This window comes from Vanessa tameamea, chromosome 9 (genome assembly GCF_037043105.1).
Source record: "Vanessa tameamea isolate UH-Manoa-2023 chromosome 9, ilVanTame1 primary haplotype, whole genome shotgun sequence".
Classification (NCBI taxonomy): Eukaryota; Metazoa; Arthropoda; class Insecta; order Lepidoptera; family Nymphalidae; genus Vanessa; species Vanessa tameamea.
In genome coordinates, this window is record NC_087317.1 from 4,618,039 (window position 1) to 4,637,332 (window position 19,294).

The following is a 19,294-nucleotide window of genomic DNA, read 5'->3' on the forward strand; positions in this document are numbered from 1 at the left end:
TCCGCCTTTGAGTCACATCAAGTCATAACATAAATATACATTGACTATATCATTTAGTTTGTGACAAAAATCGCACGCATAGCAATCATCATCAATCAAATCTGCCTTCGTTTTAAGGTTTAGTTATTTTGTGATTATAATTCATAATTATCTATACATATAATAAAATTGGAGTGTCTGTTTGTAATGTTAAAATAACCGCTTTTTACTAAATGAATATGTATGTATACACGGTACATATACCGCCGCATAACATTTTTTCAATTTTTGTCTGTTTGACTGTTTGTTCCGGCTAATCTCTGGAACGGCTGGACCGATTTTGACGGAACTTTCACTGGCAGATAGTTGATGTAATAATAAGAGTAACTTAGACTACAACAATAACTTTTTTTAAATTCAAACGTCGTTTTTACGTTCAAAGTCGCAGTCACAGCTAGTTTAAAAAATAAATGCAAAACATTTAAATTATTAAGAAGCGACAATAATAAATTATAAATAAGCGGTGAGATTGTCGAACTGCAACGCAAAAGTTCTTCCCGCCGCAAACACTCCTATTTTTTTTTAAATTATAGTTAGTAGGACGGTCTATGGCAATGATGACCACTTACCGTTGGATGGGCCCACCCGATATTTTGATGAAATGCTTGCCGATTTTAATCTTAACGGGGAATATTGAATTGAAAAAGAAGACATCAAAATACACAACAAAACGAAATGTTTGCGAAAACACAACTGCACTCTGTTTGTTAACTCTTTTAATCCCATATTACGACAATCAGAAGCGACTGGCTTTACATGCTTTCAGGTGTACGGAAATGCAGCACTACCAATGCCACAGTTTGTGACTGATATTGAGAATTTCCTGACAGAAAATCAATACATTTTAGCGATTCGAATCTAGTACCCGGAGGTTTATAACCGATCCGAGCCGAATGTATATTAAATTAAATAAAACATTATTTACAAAAAAATGCTCATACGTGTTCGATTATAAACAACGATATTTCTAAAATTTTGTATACAATGACTAATTTATATACATAACACACATAAATTAAATTAATATTCAAAAAAATAAAATTCAGCTTGAATTTAACAAAATTTAAAAATTAAATATAATGTCATGGACAAGAATTAATGAATTTTTAAATTCTATATTTAAACATTGTCACCTTTAAAAATACATGTACATACTATGTAGTTCTCATTGTATACATACAAATATACTATGATAGCGGATGAATTTGACAATTTCCGGTATATGGACATAAAGCATTTTAATCTCTTAACAGGAAAATTGAAACCGAGGGTTTTTCTAGGTTATAAATAATTGCTACGATTCGATTTGTTGATTTATGGTTATTAAAGATACGTCCCAGAGATAACGAGCACCACAAATTTCATTTGCATGAAAACATGTCTCCCTGCTAGGCGTATAGAATAGACTGATTTAGGTCACAAAAAATGCATCCATATTATTCATCCTTATATTATCATATAATATTTATTAAATAACTACTTTAAAATTCAATAAATTATTACTATAAATAAACCGTTTAAAATGTTACAAATTATTATAATGTTTCAATTATTAAATCAACATTAAACAAAATTCTTAAAAGTATAAATTATATCTAAAGTTTTCTTTATCAGATCATATTGTTATACGAAAATGTTTTATAGTTCACACCTGTTATAGATTTAATAAAATATATCGCTTAATTAAAAAAAATCCCGTCATGTCGAAGAATATAACTGGTTAAAGCAATTGTATAAATTCATTCATATTATGAAATAAATAAATTTAAAAAACATTGTGTAAAGTTAGGGGGGGACTGCCTCTCAAGATTAAAGTACATAATATAGAATTCGAGATAGACTACTTACAAGATCATCTGATGATAACGATGTGCATATGAAATATGATTTAAGTTTCGAATTATAAACTTTATTTGATACAGTATTTATGAACGGTAAATCAAATCAAATCAAATCAAAATCAATTTATTCAAGTAAACTTCACAATGAAGCGTTTTTGAGTCATCGATATTTAAATACTACCACCGTTTCGGAAAGCAGCTTCCAGCGAGAACAATGTAAAAAAAAAGTTACCAATCAGCTATTATTATCACAATTAGTGTTGTCTCTGATATTTTTTAATACTCTTTATTTTTATTTGTTTTTTTTACTCGGTTTACTAACAATCACTCACACCGAACATATTACTTCTTGGTGGTAGGGTTTCGTACAAGACATAGCCGTCAGGCATACTGACAGATTGATAATATAGAATGTAACCTAAGGAATTAAGGTAAGTATTTCCATTGACAATTACTACTTCTCAACTACTTAGAAACATTCCTAAGAGCTAGTTTGCTTAGTAAGGGAAAACAATACGAGGCGGCTCATTGATATTTGGTAACAAAAGTATTTTAAAAGTACCTTAGGATGTGGTTAGTCTGTTGCGCAATCTATTAAAATAGTGCAGAGCTATTTTGTTTGAAAGTATTTTATGGTTGTACGCGTCAAATAATAGCATGTGATATAAATATACTATAAATAATTAACATATTATTATTTTTGAAAAAATTAATTATTTTGTTAATTACTATTAAATTCGGAGCTCAATTCAGTTTTTTAACCTTGTAAATGTAATCTAAGAACTGAATCACTGAATCCACAGCAACTACATATCAATAACGCTAGTTGTGTACTATACAATAAAGGCATTTATAAATATATTAAGTTTGTATTACTTTGCAAACTAGATAAATATGTGTGCTTTAATCCTCAAATAAACGCAAGTAAATAAGGAAATCAAACTTTATGAAAATGAAAAGAACGGTAATGTTTAAAAGTATAGTTATGACAAAGCTCTCATAAATCACACCGTTATGACTCTCTGCGGTCTCCGCAGAAGACCCTGTTATGAACGGTAAGAGCCTTCTCCTAGATTGGTTCACCGTACAGAGCTATAGAAGATGTTTATATACGGCTGCTTATAAACGCATCACGTTATTTTCGGTTCTCCCATGTTAGATAGAAAGCGGCCGGTTCGGATAAGTTCCGGACCGAATTGGACAAAATGTTACCCGAAGCTTCATCTTCCATTCAGGCTGCAACTTAAACGTGTACCGTGAAAAAAGGGGGCCTATGTTTGTGTGACAGAGACCTTCAAGCCCAGATTTCAATCCAAAAAACTTTTGTAAAGTCGGCCACCTTTTGATAGCCACGCACCGTCGCTGTAATGAGGGTGTCATTCATGAAGCACAACATCCCCATCTCGAAAAAGATTGTCAGTCGAACGCAGCGTTGCTGGTATTGGACTGAAAAATGACCCCTGTGGAACGCCGCATCCTACCCGCCGCGATTACAACTTCCTGTAAACATTCGTATTTCTTGTATAATCATTTGCATTAAGTGGAAATCAAATCTGCTATCGTTAGCTCATAATTTAGTTTGCCAGTCCGTTTTCTTAAAATACTTTGTATTTGTCTTATACAATACATTGATAACCGGTCTCAGTACCAATGTTCTTTAAATGTTGATAGAGTTTGTGTATTCCGTATATAAATCATTTTCGATTTGCCTTTACATATTTCGTTTCTAAGAACATATAATTTTATCGGTTAAGTCGATATGAAAATGTCTACATTTCGATACATTTGTAAAGAGATGTCAGACAGAGATGGCAATATATATAGAGAGAATTTTACTTTAAGAGATTTCACATGGATTTCTAATAATACAACGATAATATATATTTTTTTGAATGTATAGTCATTTTTATTGCTTACAAACGTTTATTAGAAAATAGAACATTCTTGTCTTGCTATATATTCATATCTTTACAATAAAAAAACAATAGTTCTATAAGTGTTTATTTGAAATTCAAAATTTATACACAAAAGAGTTTTGAGACTAAAATTACGGTACTATAATAAAATATACATACATACAATTACAGATTTGTCTTTAAATTTTCGTATATAAATATTGTGTACATGTGTATGTACCTTCCTCCTAAACGTTTGGACCGTGGAGCGTTATTTTTTTTAATTTATTGAGGACCCGGTAGAGGGTAGGGCTGCAATCGGAGAGTAAAAAAGTTCTTATTTCACCTGCACGAAGTCAGAACGGGCAGTTAGTGTCCTATATTAATAGTAGCGGTGTCATTTCAGTTTCAGTTTTTAGATTTAAGTAAATAAATCAGAATGGTGCGAAGGTGAAGGTAATAGAAGGATTATGAAAGTGTATGAATACACAAAAAATATGTTTCTTTAAGTACGAATATTGCTGAGTTAAAATATTAATTTGTTCAATTTCCACAGCTTAATATTATAGCACACGAAAACTTACATATTATTAATACAAAGTTATTTAGTATTACTCTCATAGCATAATAATTATCTCAATTTATGTATTACGCATATTAAGTAATCCTCTTAATTGGGGTTACATTTAATGTGATGCGTATGCCCAAGTTCCATCAGATTGAGGTGAGTTATTAAAATGACATCAACGTTTATGTTTTTTTTATCTTGTACTTACTCCATAAAATTTCTATCGTAAGAACGACCGAACTTATTATGTACATACAAATAAGCCCATAGAAACAGGACTTCAATAACTCCATTCCCATTGGTTTCAAAGAATCATCTATTTTACTTAATTTTTCGTTCCGCAATAATAACTTCAAGATTATATCATTCTGTATTTTCATGTAGAGACCGGATTCTACTATATGGCTAATAATACGAGAAATTTCAGAAGAAGCTGACCAACGAGGCCGCATATAAAAACTTTTTGGCATGGTCGTTACGTTTTCTTCGAGAATTTGTACAGCTTGATTATAAAATTTTACTTGTAACAAATCAACTGCAAGCAAAAATCTTTTTCCAGCGCCTATATCGTTGATGTAGCTCGTAATATTTTTCAATTTCAACTTTATAAATTTATTTTCAATTGATGTATTGCGATAATATTCTAGAAATGCTATCGAACCTCCAACTCCGTCTACGACTTGCATTGCTTCATCCAGTGATGATATCTTTGGTTCTAAAATAGTTTTTCGCAATCCATCAATAAGATTTCCTTGATATGATATACGAACAATTATGCAAAACCAAATCCAAAAGTTATACAAGCTATTTATTAGCCAATAACTTGAATAATATCTTATAACTTGGCCGAGGAATATACTCAGCATTCTAAAAATTATTTCATTATCAGATTTTTTTGCGATTCTATTAGCGAGCTTCATTATGATAAACATAAAGAAAAATCCCGCCAAAATAAGTAGCGTTGATACATTGATAAAAGGCAATAGAATTTTAGCCCACTCGTGTATTTCGCGACGTTCGGGCATACACCAAACCACATTTATGCTATTATATGAGTATGACACTTGTACAACTGCATATCTTTTTGATGTCCAGACAAGACCGGGTATTATTATATCTGCAGCGTTGTGTCTTAAGTCATCAAGAAAATCTGTCTTGTTTTTGTTTGTGTCAGAAATATGATCTTTATATAAAATTGCATCTAATGATGAATTTAATCTTTCCAGCAGTAACTTGAGTAGAATACCGTCGACACCACCGACTTCAATAATTGTATGATTTTCTTTTGTCAATTGAACGAAAGGTATGAATTCAAGCATCGTAACTCGAATTGGACAACTATGAAAGTTCTTGTATTTCCTTATAAAGAAAGTTTTATTAACTCTATTGTTAATATTCAAATCTAACGCCGTATAATTTGCACAAGCTCCTTTTCCATATGGTTTATACGTTAAATATCTAATTTTACCTTTTGGATCGATTCTTAATATAATTATATCACCGATATCATTTTTCCACGCTATTTTTGTAAAAGCATCGACTGAATTAGTCCATTGATTTGACAAAATCATAATCACGCGTATAGGAACAATAATAACTTGGTTTATTCTTTCAACAAAATATTCAAACTCATCCGGAGCAGCAGCAAAGAAAACAGTTTGTTTGTATAAAACTGTTTTATGAAAATTAGTATCCTTAAAATTTTCATAGCTAATTTTAACTGTCACTATTGAACCTTTGAATTTTTTCAGAAAATGTGTTACATTATGTTGGTCATAATGCCACCAAACAACAGACGTCAAGACGTTTAATTTGTATACTTGATTTGCGATAGTTGCTGCTTGATGTATTATTTCAGAAGCCTTTAAAAATTTACCAAACACAAACAACGTGAGAAATATTGTTATATTCTTCATTTTTAAATATGAAAAAATACAAAGACTGAGACGGCTGCTTCTAATTGATTATTGGTCAGGTCTAAGTCGGTCATATTTTTTCAAGTAGGTATACATTACGCTGCTAATAGCCAAGAGGTTTTATTAGCTTTGTTAGTACTATGAGTGCTACATCGATTTGATTGATTACATAGATTTATTTACTTATTGTGTACATATTATTAAAACATTATTTTTTCCATTTCATTTTTTTTGTGTAAGACAACAACTGCCTATTTTAGTATTGTTTGTATCTTTATTATACTTCATATTCAAATAATTATATTATGAACTGTCACAGTAATGTGATAAAAATTGTATTTAATTAGTCGTTCATGTATTCACACTGAAATTCATTGAAATAATGTTCGTTGGTAAATTTGGAACAATAATTTAAATAATACGATTCATCTTTAGCCACTATATCAATAATTGGTATTCAATAGATAAAGTAAACAAATTACAAATGGTTACAAACCTCTGTATAACTAGTTTAGTTGGTTCAATAAACTTAATAATTTTCGGCCGCTCAGTGGATAGAGTAACTTTGTGTTTATACACGAATAAATGAATAATACAATTGTAATTTCTGACTTATAGTTAGTTTTAAAATACAATTTAATATTAACTCGTACCTAAAAAATAAAAACTTACATTCCTATGATAATATCAGAGTTATATGTGATTATTAGTGATTGTGGTATTACTAAAAATTAAGCTTAGATATAGAGCTTTTTTAACATTTAACTTTCATTCAGTAATTTTATAATTTCTTCTCTTTTTTATATAAATATTTTTTTTTCATAATTTAAACTTAATTTTCTTAACTTGTTTTCTACATTTTATCTTATACATAGGGTCAATACCAAAACAAAGTACTTTATAGGGATACATTTTAGGTCATCTTCTTTTATTGAAATAGATAAATCACCTTTTTGTTTGTAGCAACTCCCGAGTCGACACAAATAGAAAAAAATGTAAGCAATATAATCAGTGATAGCACATTTGCTTAAATCAAATAATTTTGTCTAAAAAGCCTTCACTTGACTTACCTACAATGTTATATAATTTCTTTATTCCACAACATCGAAGCAACAGAATGACGTGATTTTTGCATGGAAATTTTTAAATTAATAAGGTAAAAAACTGAAGAGTTATACAAGCATTGACATACTTAATGCATCGGAAAAATCAACGCTATCTCTGTGATAGATCGCATCATGTTAAATTTCATATGATGTTCTACATCAAGCTATAGATTAGTTTTTGCATAAAAAAAGCACAAACAGAAATAATTTATCTCAATATAAGGTATATACAGGTATACAAAGTCATCTTATTTATTTGTTCTTGTTGAGACTACAATTGCGCAATTCTTTTACTATAACCTAATTCTTTCATTTCCAGTCACATTATCTTGTAATATATAATATTTTACTTTTTTTATTCATTTTATTTTCTTATGAATTTACAGGTAAATAAACAAAGGATATTTTTTTGATTTTATCTTATCAGCGATAGGAAACAAGAAAAGACAAATTAAAAATAAATTACATTTATTAAAACAGATACAAAAACATTGGTGGTTACATGAAAATGCAAGAAAAAAATATCAAAAACTTGTGAGTACTTAGAATAGATTGTTGCTTTTAAAAGGTCCTTTCAACGTTAAATATTGGTCTATTTCATTTGATATTTGAAGGTTTTCCGTTTGTTCTAGACAAAGTTCACTTAATCTGAGGTATATTAAATACTTATTTATATTAGCATAACAAAAACAATAACCTGTATTCTACACTGTATAAATAACGGAATAATGGTATTTTAGTTTGCGTATCATTTTGTACATGGAAGACTAGTTGTAGTATTTTTTATTATTACAAGATATTCAGTTTATAAATAAACAAATAACAGCACATTCATAATATATCCTAAGAATAAGTTTAAAATACAGTCATACAAAAAATATAAATCCTTAATTTCTATCTATGGACGAAATTGTAATTCTCGCTTATTTCTTAAAGCTTGTTGATTCTTGAAAACTTTTAAACTGTAGTTTTTATCAATGGAATGATCTCAAGGCACATGATTTTTTTACAGAACATTTTGACAAGTTGATGAATCTTATATTTAAACACGAACATGTAAAGCGTTTACATCAATAAATATCGAAATGCATATATGAGCTTATATGCAATTAAGAATAATAATTATTAATTGTAGATTTTTAAGATCCATTCTTTTAATGACAAAATACTTGTTAAATGTTTTAGAGACTCTTTATAAGTAAATTGGTTATAAATAAAAGAGCACGCTTTAGCCTCCACGCTGGGTCAGCACGGCATCAATCAGCAAAATGGCTCCGTTGATAATTGAAAGCGAAGCCTTTGCCAAATTCTTGTCCCTGAATTCGGACTTGGAATAGTTCTGAAATCTGAAATATAAATATAACCAATATTATGATGCTGCTTAAACTTCTTAGCACCCGTACCCAAACATCTACATATCCAAGATTCTCTCAAAGTGTTGTTCCGTTTTTGAAATGGAAAATTAATAAAATAATTTAGATTTTACGAGACATCGTCTTTCGATAATATATTTAAACAAAGTAAATTGATCTTTATCAATAGGAATTTTCTAAAAGGAATTGTTTTTTTTTTTATCCAACGATATAGATTTTACAAGTATTTGACAGTATTTGTTTTCTTTTAGCTCCTAAGCTACATATCATTTGTAAAAATAAGATATCACTAACTTTGTTTTATGGTCCCGCCTATCGTAGGCTACATGTCTTATTTTAAATATAATATAGCAACTGATATTATATGAATTACATCAATAGAAATAAAATATCAACAAAAAGTAATATTTTTTGTATAAAGAAGAAGTATTGAATTTATAGATAAATCATATTTATCAAAATGTTTCGGGTTTTAAGTTTTTAAACTAATCTAATATTACTGGTTAAATTAATACTAACTTTCAATAGTTTCATTCTCATAGATAGATACTTAGTTAAAAGAAAATTTACGTAACCAGAATAGTATTTTATTACGAGTTTTTATAGTTCAGTCAGTTCAATTCAGTAGCAAATACTGAGACTATTCTTTATGAAACTGTTTAGCTTAATTAGCATATATTTGAATATTACCTGTCAATCAACATAGCCCCGCTAGCGACGAACAGAGCAACACCCACGAGCGAGTAGAAAATATCGATGCGTTTGTGAGCCTGGGTCTGCATCACGTAACCTAGAAATTATTAAAAATATATTATATATTATACTATATCATTTATAATATAGTAACACCCAGACAGTACTATCATCATATTATCTAATCAATATTTTTATTAATATTATTCACATCATGCGTCAATACCGCCACGGTTCACACGTTCATAAAAACTTGCAGGGTCGACCTTGACCTTGGTTTTTTATTTAGTAGGGTTACACAGCGAACACGTGTTACATTAAGTTGGAGGGTTAAATATGAATATTATTAATTCGTCAAAAAGGGACATTGCTGTTATTAGTTTAAAATATATAATATTACGTTTTAATATTTTTTATATATAGATGTTAAAAGCGTTCTTCTGACTTCCGTTTAAAATATAAGACATAAACTCAAGTCTAATTTAAGTTTAGAGAAGCTTCGTTCTGTAATATAGAGACATACCTATTTGGATTTTGTTTTGGTTTTTATTTTAAAGTGTGTTCTGATTTTTCTCTTCGTTTAAATTTATTTAAACAATCCACTCAAAATTGTACGTGTTTTGAGAAAATAAATAGCGTGCATTCAAATATTAAAATTAACTGTTTTTTCGTTCGTGCAGATGTTAAGTATATACTTAACATCGGCACGATATTCATATGAATATATTGGTTTTTATATGGTGAGTCTGTTGACTCGACTTGACTAAATTAGGTCATACTCACACTATATTTGTTTAATCAAGACAATTGTCCATACCATATGGAATAATCGCATAGCTAGACAGATAGATAATCACTGATGAGTCATATTCACAATATTACTAGTATAATTTCGTTAGTTTAATCCCAATAAAAAAATATTACGAAATCTGTATCTGACAGCAATTAAATATATTTTATTATTTTCATATTTCATAAGCTATCATTTTAAAGAATAAAAAATAAAGAATATTTTTTTAACAGATATACAAATATATATTAGCTTTGTAAATATATTAGGCGTGGGTTTTGTTGTTAATGCTCATCAAGACGTACCTATAAAAAAATTGGTTTACTAATGTCATATGTCATATATCGATCAGCAGTGTTTTTAGTGTTTACAAATATGTAATATAGTCTCACCGGCAGCAGCGCCAGCAAATATGATGAGGTAGCCGATGAAGGTACCGGTGACCAGCATGCCGATGTCCGCGTCGCCATTGTAGCTGTGGTAGTGCAGCGCTACGCAGGAACACGTCAATGCCTGAAAATTGAAATTGTTTTTTTAATTAAAACTCTTGAAAAAATCCTTCATTAATATAGACAATAAAAGTTTTTACTAATATTATGTTATATATTTATAGAATTAGCTTAGTACAGTAGTTTATATAGCTTCGTCGTTGATTTTTAGTGGCTGTTTATTGAATTCATTGAAATGCATTGAGTTATTTCAGTAGCAGCCAGAATTTAGGAACTTTGTAGTGTTGTACTTTAGTACCAGAAAGTACGTGAAGCCGTTCTGCTTCTGATCTTTTTCTTGGTCTTATCATCCTATCGGACTGTGAGTCTATGGGAATATATAGTAAACATGGAATGCATTAATTTTAACAATGCAATATCACATGTCCAGTATCCAGTTAGTCTCTCAATAGATAGATAGCTAGCCTCTGTTGCCAAAATAGGTAACATTCTAAACTCCTTAAAATATTTTCTAACCAATAATTTTATATTTTTATATTATTAAAATATAATAATATTTACAGTTTGATATAATTAAAATTATTCAAAAATATACTCTAAGTAGACTTGGGAAAATGTTACCATAATGTAAATTATGTTAAGTAAATAGATTAATAATAATAACATATTAACATATAATATATACATTACAAACATCATAGCTTGAATTTTGATAACGTAACAGGATATTGAATTGCCCTTGAAGATAATCTTCACACATTACGTTAAGAATGCATTGAGGCCAGTGTTAAGGAAGGAGCGGGAGACACGCTAACTTATTATTCAAATAGGTATTTTAATTGACAATAATTGTGTCTATATCGCCAACAATAATGATTTTGTATAATATTTACGTTTACTTAGGAATCTTGTAGAATAGCACAAATATTCCAAGAAAATGAATACTTGTCTTGTTTTTTAAATATGAGAGTTTAATACACGTAATAATAAAATTCACAAGCTATTTATTGTCAATACGTTTATATATTGAATATGTTAAATTCAAATACATTCGTGCGTAAATAGCAGTAAAATTTTCTTCGATTACATCGACTGTCATATTCTACTGTTTCGCTCAAATCGCCTGTCAAATCTCATCAGTAATTTGGGTCACATTTATTTATTAATACGTTTATTTAATAGCTAACTGTGAGCAAAGATTACGTATATCTCATAGTATTCATAAACATCTAAACAATGACATAATTTCGCGACATCATTTCATTTAGGCGCGTTGACGTAATATCAACGAGTTTGAAGGTCTATAAACCGGTAGGTGATGTCATTACACGGTTAAGTTTAAAATGCAGGTCACAAACGGACGAGGTTATCGAAGCAATAGACCTTGTTGTGTTTATAGTGTTACATCGCGAATTAAAAAACTTTAAAATCACTTTTATAACGTTATATTAATAACATTCAACGACTTGTAACAGTTGTATGAACAGGAAACAAGTCTTGTCGATTTATATGGTATTTCTAGCAATGCTAAATAGAAAGAATAATATTTAGAAATTGGAAATAAAATATGCTGATTGAGTTTTAGAAACCATGGGTCGTTTTCAATTAGACTGGATTTTACAAATCACCAAAATTTTTTTTCCGTTACTCTCTCTTCCTACAATTCAATGTCACAGTTTTAAAAGTTACTAAAACCAAATTATGTTTGTATATATATATGCATAGGTATAATGTCGGATGCATGCTTGTGTTATCGAGTGTGGCAGTAACATTGAAAATACGAGTAAGTACTTCTAGGGTCACTGAATTTGCCTTGATAAAATCTATGGTACAAACAGTATTACTCACGATACATTTTTAAATATACATGTTCATTAGTCATTATACTACACTACATATTTGTTGATTACAATCTTTTCTTTTTGAGAACAATTTAATAATAAAACTTTAATAATTAAATTATACGCCAGTAAAATACTTCTCAATGACTTCAAATATTATTTGTTTTTTAAAAACTTTTTATCTCTCAATAAAATGTTTTCATATTTTATTTTATACAATATAAATATTAATGAACACCATAAATACAATTCGGATCATTATTTTAACAAAGTTAGGTATGTAATTATAAAAAAAAGTGATTATTAAATTGTTCTTTAACTGAATACTGTTGATGAAAATTGTAACTATAGGATATTAAATTTTGGCTTAAGAAAGTCGGTTAATTAAAAGTTTAGAAGAGCGTGTAATGATCACAAGTTTTATTTTATAATGTCGCATGACACACTTGGCTTAATCTAAACGCCCAGTTGTAATAATAAAAACCATTTAAATTCTATTATTAATTAACTACCAATTTATATATATTTTTATTTTTGAAAAATATTGTAACTAATGAAAATTTATTTGACATTTCCAGTCTGTTAACTTCTAATCAAAAACGCAAATGTATGCATAATGTTATGAACACATTTAATAAAAAAACTGCTAATTATATAATTAAAAATGATCGATGCGATCCATAAATGATATTGCTTATAAAGTAGTTCATATAAAAAAATGACCTAACATGGTAGCCTCGCACTGATGGCGTAATGATATATACATATACCTAGATAAATGTAAGCTTATGATGAAATTAACGTATGTAAAATAGATTAAGGTAATCCTGTTTTTTTTTTAAATTTCCTAGTACGCACCAAAGTTTAATAGATGAAGAAGGCGTACCTTCAATAGAAGCAAATCAAGGTAATAAAATCAAGGACGGTACTGGTTTTTCTCAATTTACAGAGTTAAAGTTACATTAGATAAAACGTTACGAAAATGAAAAGAAAATTATTAGAGGAGTTGTAAAATAAGATTTTTGGTAAATATTCATTCTTGGAAAATAATGTAAAGGTTATCGTTGTATGTATGCAATTATTCACTAATTTTTAAATTATAAACAATCCCAGTTTTTACGACGGAGTTCCTCCTACAGATTACCTCGACTAGGGTCATAACGGATAAGAATAAGTCGATCGTAAAATCCGAGTATAAAGATAGCGCTAATCAAGGCGGTGATGACCGATTTTCAAAGAATTCAAAATAAATACATTGTTATCGCAAAGAAATCATTGTAATTTAACATTAAACATTTGAATCACTGAGTTATTAATAACGAAATTTATCATTATTTCATAATACGTCATCAATAATAAATCAGTATCATATTTTGTGTTCGCAATCATTCAATCAATAAAATTATGTGTTGAAAACGTGTATGAAAAATGAAAAACATTACGGTTGGTACCATAAATATAATAAGTATATTATTTTTATGGTAGGTACACAGTAATTCTATACAGTACAAACATTTTATTGAATTACTAAAACAATGGACTATAATCCAAATATATCGCATAAGTCACTAAAATGCGGAACCGTTCCCCTTTATGGTGCTTGGGAATTTAGTTATAAATAATACAAGTGGTAGATATACCTATATAGGTATGTACTGTATCTTATTATACATCATGGCATAAAAATTAGTATAAAATAAGAACAGTGAAACTGAATTTAAAATGTAAATAAACTTTAAATGATATGTAGAAAGACTGAGAAAAACAACTGTGATGACTCAGATGATAGTGGTTATTATAATATAATGTATACAAAGCCATTAAATAGATCAGTTTTTTAGTGAATATATATATATATATTAAACATGAATTAAAGTAAAATTCAATTAATAGATTCAATTTTATTTTTAAAGAAGTATTTGCAATAATCTATACGAAATCATAACAAAACAGAAGCACCGCACCCTGTTCCGCAAAACGTTGAAATAGACACAATTTATGTGAATGAATTCTTCTAAATACAATACAGTAATATTTATAATAATTAATATATAATATGAACTTACCAGTTCCAAAAATTTAATAATAGATAATCTGCTAATAGCCATTTTCGCTTCACTTGAATAACGAACACAGGTATTGTTTACACCAGCGACGTAGCTGCGCACGAAACGTAGACTGGTTTACGTTCGAGATTCGAGAGAAGTGTGCGCGGCACGCTCTGACTGACGAAGCATGACATCACAGCTGGTAGGCCCACAATGTTTTTATCGCGAGGCAAAAATCTATTTACTTTCTTACGATAAATATTATTTTTAATTTAGGTCAAAGTGTTATTTGGTACTTCTAATTATATGACCTTTATTTAATTTAAAACTTGTGTATTATAATAAGATATATGTAATCAAAGTTTTTTTAAAAAAAAAATGAAAACGGGATATGTAAACAGTATCATTTAAAGTATTTTTGGTTTATAAATTTAAAAAAATATATGTATTACATGCAAATATTTTTCGTCAAAATTACGTAATATATTAAAAAACAAGTATAATATGTTTCGTCAACAAAATTGTTCTCGTCTTTCAGCGATTTTTATTTCTCTGATAAAAGAAATAAAGTTATTTAATTATCGAATAATATGCAATTTTTAATTAAAAATACTTTATAATTTAATTTAATTTAATGCTGAAAGATTTCCACAAAGTTACTACTAATAAATTTCAAATCTAATAATATTTTGAAATAATCGTATCACGATAAAGGACAATGTTTATTGACCTTGAATGCTAGAAACTGTCCTCTATTAGTAAAATGTATTGTCACCGGACGGGAAGCAGTTACCCCCTATCTTTATGCATGACATCATACACCAGCTAAACGAGTACACGCACTTTGCCTCTATCGAGCAGTTTACACGCAATGATCGAATTTTTATACCAAGAAATGTATTTATACCTTACTATTCGTTATCAACTCTCGTATAAATCTTACGTTAGCTCAAACATTAAGTGTTACGATAAATCCATTTTACGAAACAGTCTTAAGATGATGACTAAATATGGAACATATTTCTATGTAATCATATCATCATCAACGTCATCAATTAACAAGTTAAATTTATCAAAACCTACCTCCGTCTGAATGTAGATTTACCAAGAAGAACTTTCACTTCTGGAAAGAAATTTCTGAGTAGATTAAATAATTTATAAAAGAAGGCAATATATCTCTTTCCCAAACTAGCTCTACTTGCGGCTTTATTGTCTGACTATTATTGGTTTCCATAAGTGTGAAATTATTCATGTATTCCTAATGTCATTAAGAAATTTTAAAAGTACAATTAAAACAACGTAACTAAAAATAGTTTAATTTAAAACGTTTAACACACACAAATAGCCCTTATTACGCTTGTGCGTTTTTCTTTTTTTTTCCAATTTGTTTTTCTAATACAATTACTCTTTCTTTAATTTTGTATAAATTAATATCCTGTTAATGTTCTACTTCTAAGCTAAGGTTATTTGAAAGAAAAGATTTGGAAAATGCGGCTTGGTGGCAAAACATATGGTAGATTTTTATCCGACTCAAACAGGTTTCTTCAAGTTTACCCTCCACGTCGAATACGAGGCGACACACAGTGTTGCCCGCGTAATCTTCGGTTACGATTTGTTTGTATTAACCGAACCTAACCACCGCGATATGTACGAGAATTGTAATTACGACTTATGTACGAGTACGTGTTACTTCTGTAGGTTGATATCATCAATGTCGCCAACGCATTAAACGATTGTACATATGATCGGAGTATCAAATTAACTCGTTTCGAGGATAAATATATAAGATTAATGGTAATAACATTTATCTTAACTATTACACAACGCATATCATCTGTAGCACACATACATAATACTTATATGAAATATTTATTTAGAAATAGCCTTATTTAAAATAATTAATTAATAAAATTAATAATATGATAAAACATATATAAGATAATATATAGAATTAGGTAAATTTATAGGAGTAGTATGATTATATGTATTCAATTTTCAAAATATATACAAAGTTACAAAAAAAAGAATTATAAAATTGTTAATATATATATATACATATATGCAGCAGTCTGCATATATTGTAACAAATCGTGATCTAGATATTCTTAAAGCTCTTTTTTCTTAGATAGCATGGATTAATAAGGTTAAAATTACCACTTTAATTTGCCTTGCTACATTACATATTCCTACCTGGCCATTCTTTGATTTTGCATTGTTTCTTGAAGACGTCAAATATAATTGCTGGTTGAAAGCCTGAAGGAGCTGCTAATGATGCATTCAATTAAAAAATAATTACAAAACCAGTACCAGTAGGTTCTATATAGGATAGCTCTATAATAATTAATACGTTTGTAGTATTAATAAGTAGTCAAATGATACAAAAGTCTTAATAGTGATTATAATACAATTCACTCCAGAAGTCGCAATCCATTAGTAAATATTATACAAAATTGTATATTAAAACTAAACGAAATAATCAAATATATTGTGAAATAATAACGTTTAGTATAAAACAATAAATCACTTGGAAATTACTAGTTTTTAAAAATAGCGCTGACCTTACTTCACGCATCTGAATCATGTGGGATAAACTGTTGAAACACTTTACAAAGTAAACTATTGTATTTTGTTTGGTTTGAAGGTAAATTAGCTTAAAGTAACATTGTTGTAAATAAAAGCAAATATGATTGTACCTATTTTTTCCGACTTGAGTTTATTAGAAGAATTATTTTTAAGGGATTAGCGTGTCTTTTATTTTTAGTACTTGTAATAAATTGTAAAATAAAATAATTCTTAATCTATACTTTATTTGGTTTGTAAGGTTCGTCACATCTACCGCCATTTAGCAATACATAATATTGTTGTATTTTGGTTTGCAGGGTAAGGGCGCCAGTAAAACTACAGTCGCAAGAGATATATCTTGATTCCCAAGGGCATCCCTTACATCATCAATGAGGCATTGATGGCAAGGGATAGTATTGTATTCATATTTGTATATATTTAGGGATAGTTGATATTAATTGCATTTCTTTCAAATCTGTCGCGGGATTTCACGTAGATGTCGCAGTCAATTGTCACTTAAATAAGCCATTCAATGTAACGCCTATTCGCTTTACTAAATGACAACGCTCAACCCGCGCGCTGGTTGTGTTATTCAGGTCGCTGCAACGGCATCAGCCAATTCATATAATCGTGTCATTTGATTTAAGAAATTGCATAACAAAACCTTTTACATTTTTAACTCTATATGGTCTTGTCGGTCTTACTTCTAGAGAGATTTTTAGTGCGAAGAGTTTCTGAACACCCCGTAGCGCCGAATTTCACTGAGTTTAAAATTTTTCCACTTATTTTCATGTGCGTCCCTATTCTACATAAAGTTAGAGCACTAACAGGGTCCGATATTACCTACTCATAATCAACTTTTTAGTCATTCTGACTGGAAGTGCGGCAGCACCACGCATTGATAATGAAATATCTACAAATGGATTTTTTTTCAACCTAATCGATTAACATCGTCATATATTATACTAGCTAATGAGCTCTAAACGTTCCTAAATTTAACTTAACGTTTGTTGAATATTGTCAATTGAATAACACTTTGCAAAAACCCTGACAGTATAATACCATATGTGGATATGTGGAGTATAATGTATGGTGATAGAACAATACGACTAAATAGAGTTGAAATTAAGTAATAAGACGTACGCAATCCATTAAGAGATTCGTCCTTAGTTCATTGGCTCAAATTTATTGATCAAATAAAGTAAGCAAGATGTTACACTCAATTAATGTACTCGCAGTGTATTGCTAACGGACTCTTAAAATTTTGCGTTCATCATTAGCGTTATTGCTCAATTGTGGTTTAATTGTTGTTCATGTAGAGTTCGCTTATCTGTTATTATATTATAACGAACACTAGGTTCGCCTAGTGGTCGAAATAATATTAATTGTAAACATGAGGAAAATATGTATGATTTTGTTTTGCATTGTCGGTCTAGTGGATAGATAAGGCCGCAAATCATGAGGTCCTGGGTTCAAAAACAGGTAAATATTGAGTTCTAAAGTCTAAAATATTTCAGTATCAGCTCGCAATCTAGAAGTTAGTGGGTAAAGTCGCGCCTCCCGTTTGTTCTGGGTTTCGATGCAAATTCAGGAATTATAAGCTTGACTTAATCAATCTGGTAAACTGTAGACAAGTTAACTATAATAGGTACCTACTCATTATATATGTTAGAACAGCAAATTGTGTAATGCAGATTAAACGCAAAGGGAAACTCAGGGTCCACCTGAAAAACAAATAAACGAATATCTAATGCCCATAAAATTAAGATGATAACACCTTGGAATCACACTGGACCCAAAATAGTCATCAAAGTTGGTATTTAAGCATATTACATATTATATGTAGTTATAATGGAATAGGCGTTTGTCTTCTATCTCACCTGATGGAAACTGTAGATGAATACGAAGGTGGTACACGTGGTATATGCAGATGAATTTAAATACTCCTTACTTTTTTAAAGTCGGTTACTGAAACCATTTAGTTGAATGTAGCTCTATCTAGCGAGAAATCTTAAAAACGATATGAACACATCGAACCACGTTACAATTTTAAACAAAACCATTTATTTAGTTCGTAACTGCTTCGATAGATGCCGCTGTAAAGATATTTTATTGACATAACATTATTGTAGTGTCAACGGCAAAACATTTCTATGAAAAATAACGTATTTAA

General features: G+C 29.4%; 3 protein-coding genes across 3 annotated transcripts in view; 1 reads left to right on the plus strand and 2 right to left on the minus strand.

The window, feature by feature from the left end:
• Window positions 1–19,294, plus strand: part of Mrps23 (mitochondrial ribosomal protein S23) — a 208,975-nt gene that overhangs the window by 61,729 nt on the left and 127,952 nt on the right. The gene's annotated exons all lie outside the window — the stretch shown is intronic.
• Window positions 4,526–6,290, minus strand: LOC113395142 (uncharacterized). Its single transcript, XM_026632699.2, has one exon. The coding sequence runs from the start codon at window positions 6,257–6,259 to the stop codon at window positions 4,526–4,528; it is 1,734 nt and encodes a 577-aa protein (XP_026488484.2). The 5' UTR covers window positions 6,260–6,290.
• On the minus strand, window positions 7,817–14,779 carry LOC113395010 (uncharacterized). Its single transcript, XM_026632521.2, has 4 exons — window positions 14,578–14,779; window positions 10,614–10,734; window positions 9,429–9,528; window positions 7,817–8,711 (listed from the first exon to the last, which is right to left on the minus strand). The coding sequence occupies exons 1-4, from the start codon at window positions 14,617–14,619 to the stop codon at window positions 8,594–8,596; spliced, it is 381 nt and encodes a 126-aa protein (XP_026488306.1). The 5' UTR covers window positions 14,620–14,779; the 3' UTR covers window positions 7,817–8,593.

Excerpts from the sequence above, each read along its gene's own strand:
- LOC113395142 (XM_026632699.2), bottom strand. The coding sequence starts at position 6,259 with ATGAAGAATATAACAATATTTCTCACGTTGTTTGTGTTTGGTAAATTT.
- LOC113395010 (XM_026632521.2), bottom strand. The coding sequence starts at position 14,619 with ATGGCTATTAGCAGATTATCTATTATTAAATTTTTGGAACTG. Across the intron at positions 10,735-14,577 it reads TTATTAAATTTTTGGAACTG|GCATTGACGTGTTCCTGCGT; the intron begins GTAAGTTCATAT and ends TTCAATTTTCAG. Across the intron at positions 8,712-9,428 it reads GGGGCTATGTTGATTGACAG|ATTTCAGAACTATTCCAAGT; the intron begins GTAATATTCAAA and ends TTTATATTTCAG.